This window comes from Tamandua tetradactyla, chromosome 25 (genome assembly GCF_023851605.1).
Source record: "Tamandua tetradactyla isolate mTamTet1 chromosome 25, mTamTet1.pri, whole genome shotgun sequence".
NCBI classification, from domain to species: domain Eukaryota; kingdom Metazoa; phylum Chordata; class Mammalia; order Pilosa; family Myrmecophagidae; genus Tamandua; species Tamandua tetradactyla.
Genome location: NC_135351.1, coordinates 39,233,993 through 39,244,514, shown reverse-complemented (window position 1 = coordinate 39,244,514; position 10,522 = coordinate 39,233,993). Strand labels below are relative to the sequence as shown.

General features: G+C 51.1%; 1 protein-coding gene across 1 annotated transcript in view; it reads right to left on the bottom strand.

The window, feature by feature from the left end:
* Positions 1-10,522, bottom strand: part of HECA (hdc homolog, cell cycle regulator) — a 36,260-nt gene that overhangs the window by 10,345 nt on the left and 15,393 nt on the right. The window contains exon 2 of the mRNA XM_077143322.1: positions 3,178-4,218. Within this exon, the coding sequence (XP_076999437.1) occupies positions 3,178-4,218 (1,041 nt within the window). The remainder of the gene's footprint in view (positions 1-3,177; positions 4,219-10,522) is intronic.

Below are 10,522 nucleotides of genomic sequence, written 5' to 3'. Positions count from 1 at the left end.
CTCTGATCACAGCCTGGCCTTCTCATCTCTGCTCCTCTGCTCCTGCTGCCTCTCTCCTGAGGACAAACACCTGGCCAGCTCGGACCCTCTGCCAGCAAAATCGCCTCTTCAGCTCCCCAGGCCAAGCAGCCCATTCCTACTTGGGGTGACAGGCTGCTGACTTTACAAGACATCCACTGATACAGCCTGGTGGAACAGTGAGGTTTTAATCAAAGGTTCTCACGTCCTATGATTCTAAGCTGACGAAAGCCAGGGCTGATCTTTCTCCTGCTCTGTTCTCAGAGGGCGCAACATGCGTACAACTTCCCTGAGCACTGACTGCTGCAGGACGGGCTGAATGAGAGAATCTGTCCACCCTGAACAGAAAGGAACAACCTACTCCCCTGGACCCTCCTTCACCTTCAGAAAGAATAGGCTGAATTTTAAGGTAGTGCAGTAAAGGACTGTCCACCTACATCTTCTCTATAAAATTAGCAACATGAACAGGAAACAGCATAAGGAAGAAACAAAATCACAAATTCTATCTTACATGAAATGGTGACATACCTACAACCATGGACTAAAACATATGAAGTCAGAGTGAACAGAGGGATGGGAAACAGCTTGGCCCTGAAACTGTACAGCAAGCACAGGGAGAGTGGTGCGAGCTGCTCAAAGGGAAACAGCTGGGTGTGGGAAATGACAAATTACCATAAATTCTGGGCAACTCTTTCCATGCAGAAGCAGAGTCTATTTCAGTACGCCTTGAATCTGGTCTAGTCTTGGCACTTGCTTTAGTGAAAAGAATGTGACAGAAGTGATGATGTGCAGTTCCATGCTTAGGCCTCCAGAGGCCCTGTAGCGTCCACTCTCACTCTCTCAGATGCTGGCGTGAGAAGGCCACGTGGAGAAGCCTGGGCTGACCTACCGGGAGCCAAAGACTACACAGAGCAGGGTTGGGCAGAGATGAGGAGGGACGAGCTGTTCCAGCCGAAGGCCCCTGGGCTGACCCGACGGCCGACGGCTGGGCTGTGTGTGTGCAAGGCCATCCGACCACCCCACCCACCTACAGCAGCCCAGACAGATGGCAGCATGACCAACCAAAGAACTGCGAGACGCTACCGGCTACTGCAGCTGTGAGCCACTGAGCTTGGGAGTGGTTTGCTTTACAGCAAGGGTTAAAAGATACAGAAGAGCAAGTAACCATGCCCATGAAATAAAAACAGGAAGCTATTTGTAGGGGAAAAACACTCCTGGAAATTAAAAATACAAAAACATAAAATTCAAAACTCAGTAGAAATACTGGAAAATAAAGTACAAAGTCTTCTAGATGAGCACCAGAGCCAAAATAAGAACTGTAAAACTAGCTCCCCCCACCAAAAAAAGGCAAATCTAAGAGGTCTAAAATCTGACTAAGGAGGTCTAATGATGAAGACGACAAGTTTACACAGTCCAAGGGTCAAGCGAGAACCCACACAACGAAAGACAAAAGACTCGTATGAGGGTGAGACTTCAGAATGTTAGGGATAAAAGAGGAAATCCTAAAACCATTCAGGGTGGAGAGAAAGAAGGTCAAACTAAAGGCTCTAGAATAAGATCAACACTGTATTTCTCAACGGCAACCCTGGAAGCTGGAAGACAGTGAGGAAGTGCCTTCAACTTTCCAAGGGAAGCATACTTCCACCTGGGAGACCAAACCCAGCCAAGAGCATCAAGCGTGAAAACCTAAAGGCTGAGAATATCTTCATTCTAAGTCTCAAAACATCTATCGTCACACGCCCTTCCTCAGAAAGCTCCTGTTGGATGTTCTCTAACAAACTGACGGAAGACACCAAGACAAACAAATACATGGGATGCAGGAAACAGAACTAAGAAAATAGCAAAGAAATGAAGGCATTCCTAGGACAGCTGTATAGTGTAACAGGTACTGAATGCATTAGGGCAATAAGGAAGAGGATAACGAAAGGATTCAGACACGAAAGTTCCAGGGAATTTTTTCATAAAATGTCTAACAGGTATATGGAAATGTTCTTGATGCTGGTCTGTGGAGAATGAGAACAATTAGCCAAAGGTTCAAAGTAATCTAAGCAAATGAAAATGTGTGATAATTATTAACTCCAATAAAAACAAAACATCATCCTAGAATACAAATATGCTCTACTGTATAGAAGGAACATACCCATGCTTTTGGGATCACTACATATTTACATATCAAAACAGCAAACACACTATAAGGACCCAACCAAGAATTGCAACATTATTGTTCTGGGAGAAAGGGGAAGGGGAAGACGTAAAAAAACATTCACCTGTCTTATAAGTCAGTCAACAGGTAATATCTTAAATTGGAGAGTGAAGATACAGGACTTAAAATCATGATGGTAAAAACCTGAGTAGTGACCTAAGACTCAAAAGTGTCTCTGGAAACTATAAAAGAGGGGATAATGGAGAGAGATTATTTTTATGATGGGCTTCTTTATTTCTATTTACCTTAAAGTTATAAACACGTCATATGCCATAAATCTTTAGGTTAAAGTGCAGTGGCTTATACGAGCTGATGGATTTCTCACATGTCTATTAACCAATCCTCTGGCCTTCACTTTATGCCTGAAATGAGTCCAAGTCCTTGCATGTCACCCACGGAATAACAAGCCCCTCCCGTGCACCCCCTCTCCAGTGAGGGTCACCTCTAGGCTTTCAGTAGTCCTCCCTGTTCCTTGGGCTGCTATCGAAATACTCTCACCTTTCATTAATCCAAAAATCTGAAGTCCCGCTGGCCCTCTCACACCCTCACTTCCCTCCCTCCAGTATCCTCACATGAATCAACAAGAACACACAGCTCTCCAGGCACATTAAAGCAGGTTTCAAAGGCAAATATTTTAGAGCAAGCGACACAATTCTGCAATTCCTTCCCTCAACTTCCTCCCAATTCTGATAAACCACACACCAGCATTCCTCTCTTGAGTGCAAAGCAGCCAAAACTATTAAATCACCAGGAGGACAACTGTGCCTGGTACAGCACCGTCAGATATCTACAAGACTGCTGCAGTACGCAGCCTCACTGGGAGACGCTGAGCTGGTCACCTGCTCCCTGACAGCTGCCTGGAACTACAAAGCCCGTGAGCTGGGAGCAAGCAGAACAGAGCAACTCCGGCGGCCTTCAGGACACAGGAAGCAGGCGAGGCGGACGCACGCCTGTACCTTGGAGGTGACAGGGAACATCGTACTCGATCTCATCGTGCCTCGAGGGGCTCAGGAACAGCGTCCCGTCCACCAGCGGGAACTGCTCGAACACAGGCAGCGCGCGGCGGCACAGCGCGCAGTTGACCACGTTCCTGCGGCTGGCACTGAGGGCGGCGAGGATGAACTTGCGCAGGTCCTCGCCCTGGCCGGCCTGGGCGTCGTCCTCCATGCGCACGTGGAAGGCGTTGAGCTTGTGCCGGGGGATGTGGGCCAGCAGCTCGGAGAGGTCCAGACGCCGCAGGAACTGCACGGGGGCATCGAAGGGCCCCGGCCTGTGGCCCCCCAACCCAGCTGCGCCACACTCGAGGTGGGCACCCCGGAACACATGGCCGCCGACCAGGGCCTTCTTGTGGGGCTCCAGGTGGACAGCATTCTTCAGGAACTCTCCGAGGTACCGGGAGGCGCGGGGGCCACTGAAGTGGGCGGGGGACAGGATGGAGTAGCCGGTGGGCGGTGACTGGCCAGGGGAGCCCCCGGGTGAGCGGGGGCCGTAGGGTGCCCCAGTGAGCGCCTTGTCCTGGGAGCTCTGGCGGTCCGTGGAGAGCCGCCGGGGCAGGTCGTGGCCCAGCCCCTTCAGGGGCTTGCTGGGTGGCCGGCACTTTTTAGCCTCCTCGCCAGGCTCCCCTGGGGGCCTGCCGGCGCTCTTCTCCGCCCCAGCCTTCTTCTTCCGCTCGTCCTGCATGCGCTTCACCTGGTACCAGTCTGTGTCCTTCTTAAGGTGGCCCTGCCCGCACCGGCAGGAGCAGAAGCGGAAGGCCAGGTCATAGCCCTTCTTGGTCCACATGTTCTGGCGGCACTGCTTCTCGTTCCAGCTGCGCGCACGGCCAATACAGTTGACCTGGGCCAGGATGCTGGTCTCCCACTCGTAGAAGCACTGCAGGTGCATCCAGGGGCTGCAGGGGCAGTGGTCGCTGTTGCACACCACCTTCTGGGAGTCGTCCTTCTCCAGGTCCACCGGCCGCCCCAGGCTGCAGATCAGGGGCGTGGCACAAGGGGCTTCTGCGGGAACAACAGGAGAGAGAGGTTCAGCGCAGGGAACACAGGTCCCAGCGGACGCCGGCTCAGAGCACAGCCAGCGGCCACACGAGCCCACCAAGCCAAAGGCACCACCTTTCCGGTGCCGAGATTTCCACCACGGGATAAACTTCACGGACAGGGCCAGAGAACAGTCGCCAGTGTCTCCTGGTGTGGTGCTGATATCTGCTATCTGCCAAAAAACACACTGGGGAGCGTCAAAAGATCCAAATCCTTCACAGTGCAGTCAGCTGTGGCTCAGGACTCGTGACCATGCAGTGTGAGGTTTTCCTAACGCATGTGTGGAATGAGGGCACTTCCACGTTCCTTTAGAAAATGAGTCCTCCACCCCCAGCAACTAGGCAAATACATAAGAAAGCTACCGAACCAAACCTTTCAGGTGGTGTCTGCAAAAGGGCCCTCAGAGGCCACAGTCCAGGGCTCAGGTGATCCTAAAGAGCCCAGGAAGTTGGAGAGCAGAGCTGCCTCACCTCTAGCTCTCTTCCAGAGGGGCAGAACCCCATGGCTGGCGCAGGACAACCTCCCCCCCCCCAAGGCTGGGAGGACCTCCACAGCTGGGTGTCTGGGCAGACTAATTGCTGCTCGATGCAGAACGGCACTGCCAAGGCTGTGGAGGACAAAATCAGCTCTCCAAACAGAGCTTCTCCAGAGCCGCCGGACCACAAACAGGAACCCCAACTTACATATGGGTCTCTCGGGGCCGCACACTAGCCAGGTTCCCAGACAAGGCAGCACCACTGCTTCCGACGTGACCATGACTCACACGGTGGGAGCCACACGGGGCCCCTGCACCTCTTGGCACAGCTGAGAGTCTGGGCCGGGACGTCGCAGCCCTGGGAGAGCCTGGCTATGGCCTCTCCTGCCCTGAAGATGCCTCCCGGTCACTCCCGCCCTCTGTGTTTGGTTCCTGGAGACAAGCCTACATGCAAGTCTCTCCAAACGCAGTGGTCCGGGCTCCTGGGAGCCAGGGACGCAGAGGCCTAACGGGACCATTGCCACCACGATATTCCAAACGCTAAAATACTAAGTGTTGAAGTGGATTTCATGATCTTTCTTCAGAAAGCATTTTCATATTACAGAAAGGGAGGTTAAGAGGGGAAAAAGCTCCATCTATATCTTTTCACAAAGCTTAAGATGTGTCATCAGCCAGGGCTGGGCCTGGCACTTGCTGCCCTGCCTCCCAGCCTTCTCCTGGCTCTGGCATCGGCCGCCCGCTTGTGCTGCCCACTTAGCCGCTGTGGCCAGAGGCCCCTGAACCCCAAGTCACCCCACTGCACCCTCCAGCTGGGGCCACTGGGGACAGGCTGGCAAGGTGCTCACCTTGCTGCCCACTGAGCACCAGTGCAGATGCCACCTCCTTCGAGGTCTGGTGCCCACTGAGCTCCTGCCCACCAGCCTCGGCCTTCACAGACAGCCCTGGAATGCATGGGGAGAACTTCGGGGCAGCTCCACCACTGACAGGTATTTGACATTGAGCAGCTCCCTCTGTTTCCTTGCCTCAGAAACAAGGACAAAACACTGGCCCTGCTCCCCTCAAATGTATGCAGATGCACCTCGTAAGCCGTGAAGCTCTACAGAACATTTCCTCTTTCGGGTGAGTTGCAATTATTTTACCACAACTTTTACACCTATCTGGCACCCAACTAGATGCAAACAGGTCACACAATATATGTTTAGAAATAAATAAATGAATTAAGGCCAGGCCTCTTTTCCAACTTCCCAAGTCTTCTTACAATTGACTGATATATATAGAAGACTTTATAACTCCAGAAACCAGACTTGTACTCAATCAGTGGGAAGAGAAGTGTAGTTGCTTCCTGAAAGCCACCTCTACACTGACTAAATCCCTGGCTCTTGAGAAGAGCAGCCCACAAAGCACGAATGTCATGTAGGTCATCCGCTATCACTAAAGTGTTCCCAGGGACGAGAGGGGACACAGGTCAGGACGTGGAGGCTCGGGACGCCAGGGTAAGCTCTGAATTGGATTGACAAGCAGTACAGGGAAACATTCCTTTACACAGAGCCAGTGTGTTCACCAGATGCACAGAACCCAAGGCCCATTTTCCCAGCTCCACCATCACACCCAGGCCCAGCGGCTGCTTCTCCCTCCCCAGGTGACATTTGACGGGACTCATCTTACTCTGTGCAAGTCCGGGCAGCAGGTACCTGGGCTGGGGGCTGCAGGCCTTTTGTCCCCTGACAGGGAGGAGAGGAAGAGGCCCTCCCAAGCTGCCTGGGACTCCTACTTGCCCACGGGGCCTGTAACCAGGCCTCGCCACTGCGGCTCCTCACTGCAGGATGAGAGGCACTCGACCCTCTGGGAGGCCACAAGCTTCAGGGGCAAGTGGGCATTCTAGGGGTAGGGAGGGGAGGAGGGCTTTCTGAACTCCTACAGAGTTCATGGCCAAACCTGGGGTAGGCTTGGTCCTCCTTGCAAACCCAGGACACTGCAGTCCCGTCGGGTTTAAGAAGCAGTGTGTTGGGGTTGGTCCTCTCAAGGGGTCGGTCCTCTCGAGGGCATGGAGGGGAGGGAGGAGGGAGTGGGCAGAACAGCAGAGGAGCCGCTGCCCAGGGACTGGGCCCCTCCTAGCCAGGCCTCTGAATTCCCCAAGATTCCTCTGGACCCTCCTGGCCTCGCCCACTCCTCCAGCCTCACCTCCTCACGCAGCTTGCCACCCCTCCCAACCTCCCCTGAGCCCGGCGAGCTAAAGCATGCTTCGGGGTCCCAGGAAGGAACGATCGTCCGCCCCGCAGCTGTGACACCATCAGCAAGTCCCTTCTGCTGGGGCCTCAGTTTACTTGCCCATCAAATGGAGGAATCACGGTACCTGCCTCAAAGAGCTGCCAGAGGACTGAAGACACTACTGAGGCAGCCAGACATGCCATTCCCGAGGGGGTAGGACCCAGCCCTTAGCTCAAAGTCAAGTTTCTACCTCACTGGGCGAAAAACCCAGGAACTCGGGCAGCGTTCACAGCCAGGCTGCAAGCGGGAGGCCACCAGCACCCCCACATTCAACAACCACCCGCAGCTGCTCCTGTCCCCCCAATCTCATCCCCTGTCCCCACCCCACGGTGGCCCTCCCGGCCGCCCAGGCCTCCTCCCTCCTGCAGCCTCAACACCCCCAGCCACTGCCAGCTTCATTGTCCTTGAACTTGTTCTTTTGTCAATCCTGACTTCCAGGTGGAATTTAAGCTTATTAAGGGTAAAAAATGTGTTTCTTCCCCACCAAATACAAAGCTGTGACCTGCATAAGATACCTGACTAAACAGTCACCGGCCAGCTCTAATGAGGGGAAGAAGCAGGGGTCTGCAGGCCCCACCCTTCAGGGCCAGGCAAGAGGTTGGCCACTGCTCTCGGCCTGGGCCATGCCGTCCACCCCGGAGGCAGGGGGCTCAGCTGACACTTTATCCAGGGATACAATCCTGGAGAACCTACAGCATCCCCATGGCGAGGGGAAGGCATGGCAAGGCCTCCTCGGGACCCAAAGTCCAGCCAGCACCCTAACAGCAGAGCCCAGCCTAGAGAGCCGGCTCCCACGTGGGCCCCAGGCTACGAGCCCCCCAACATGAGAGAGGCTCCCCATGAGCCACGGGCTAATGAAGCCCCCCCCCAAAAAAAACACAACAGCTGGCTCCACGTGGGCCCCAGGCTAATGAAGCACCCCCTCAACATGAGAGAAGTGGACGGGGCCACAAAGGTCCATTCCCTGGGCAGACGGGAGCAGGCCTAATGCCCGCGGGCACTGCTCTGCTTCCTCCCATCTCCTAGAGAGCCAAGACTGCATGCTTTTCTCTGTGGACCCTGTGGAGCACAGCACAGCTTCCATGGCCTCTTCCCTCTGTCAGCCTGGACTCACAGCCACATTTGTGATCTGACTCTTGAATGTAACAGTATATAAGAATACTATATATTTCCTCACTTACTATTTATCTTAAAAGTATTATATGTACTTTTTAAAATTTTTATGTTTTTTATTTATTTTTATTTTTTTAAAACATGTTGTCTTCCTTCTAAAGTTTTTTTTGCGGGGGCAGGGGGTGCACGGTCTGGGAAACGAACCCAGGTCTCCCACACAGAAGGCGAGCATTCTATCACTGAACCTCCCATGCACCCTTACATGTACTTTTGAAAACCACTTTAAGTTGTTTTTGGAACAGGGAAAGTATACATAATCAAAACAAACACCCATTCACCAGCTTAACTTTCAAATCAGTTTTGCCCAACAAGCTGAAAACTTGTCCTCCACCAGTGTCAGGAGGTCCCTACTCCTCATCTTCCTTCTAAGGCCACGCAGAGAGGCTGTGGAGGCTTGCTCCCCTTATAGGTTTACTTCATACTCTACCTTCTTTCAGCCAGACGGTGGAGTAAAAGAGAATGATGGAAAATACAGAAAACTACACATGAGCATTAGGAAACAGGAAACACTGATAATACTCTGTGCAGAACTGCGATGACATCAGTGTTTCCAGTTTCCCCTTTTCTGCTCCAGGAGCAAAGCTGGAATCAACACTGGACCTAACAGCCCGCAGTTTCTTCCATCATCACAACTGGTGGTGAGAACTGCAGGGGACAGTTCCGGAAGCATCAGGGATCTGAGGCTGGTGGTGTCAGGGCTCCAGGAGACGAACGCACCAGGCTCCTCAACAGCACTTGATAAAGAACACGTGGAGGATAATCAGGGCATGACAGCAGCTCACCAGCGATGCCAACGTCTGCAAAAAGTCAACAGCTGCATTCCAAAATCCTTATAGAGCACACTCAGTAAAGACAAACTTCACACAGAAACTACTACAAAGTGCTCCGGGCTTCAAACACATTCATTTTTTTAGCAGGTTTGTTGGACACAACTACCTGAGGAAAGAGCATTCAAATTTACCAATATTCTCACATGATGTCTCACAGCATCTTTTGAGAAAGACCCTGTTCGAGGAGGAAGGGCACACGGTGGTTCACCAGGTTCACGCAGCGCAGAAGAAAGGGAGCAGGTCTTCCAGGGTGCGGTGCTGGCTCAGTCACCAGGGCGGGCAATGGGGCTCTACCCACTGGGCCCACCAAGAGCCCTGTGGCCTGAGCTGGTCCACATCCCCGGGTTCCCTATGCACACACGGTGCCAAGTCAGAGCAGCCCGGCACACAGACAAGTGCTGAGGGTAGCCAGGAGACTCGCGTGTGAGGCAGGAGCCAGACGTGCCCAGTATAGAGGCCAGAGGTCAAGGAACTGGACAATTTTGCTGTAACAAAATTTTCCACTGCCACCTGCCATTTATGTGAACAAGTAATAACCATGAACATACAAACTGACACTTAAACAGAAAAAACCCACCACCAATCTCAATAAGAAATCAATTTGCAATAAAATTTTACTTAGGTTTTGTAGTTATTTTTCAAACTCTGTAACATGCCATTTTGATTAATTGTGTGCTTAAAAGCATTATAATTGATCGTCATCCAGAAAAAAATTCTTAAACTTAGAGTCTTGTGATTACAGAAAAAAAGTTAATACTATTTTAAGACAAACATTTACAGCTATAAATCTTCAAATAGGCATTGCTTTAGTTGCTTCCCATAAATTCTGGCATACTGTATTTTAGTTTTATTCATCTCACAATATTTTCTAATTGCCTCTATGATTTCTTTTTTTGACCCATGGGTCATTTAGGAGTATACTGTTTAGTTTCCACAATTTGTGAATTACAGATATCTGCTTCTGTTAATCGTCTCCTAATTTAATTCTATTCTGGGCAGAGAACATACTTTGTATAACTTCAATCTTTCTAAATGTATCGATGCTTGTTTTATGGCCTATACACTACCTATCTTGGAGAATGATCCATGGGCATTCGAGAAGAACTTGTATTCTGCTAGTGTTAGGTGGAAGGTTCTGTGGCTGTCTGCTAGGTCTAGCCGGGCTACAGCGTGTTCAAGTCTCCTATTTAATCGCAGATCAAGTGCCTTTTTGTTCTGCTTTCAAAAGTGAGGATTCAAGTCTCCAACTATTACTGTTAAATTGTCTTTATTTCCTTTTAATTCTCAGCTTTTGCTACATATATTTTGGGGGCTCTACTGTTATATATATATATATTTGGGGGGCCCAATTGTTAAATATATATGTATATAATATACATATAAATGTTTATAACTGTGTATTTTCCTGATGGGTTAACCCTTTTATCATTATAAAATGCCCTTCTTTGCCACTAGTAATAATTTTTTTCTTAAAATCTATTTTGTTTGTTATTAGTAGAGCCACACCATCTCTCTTTTGGTT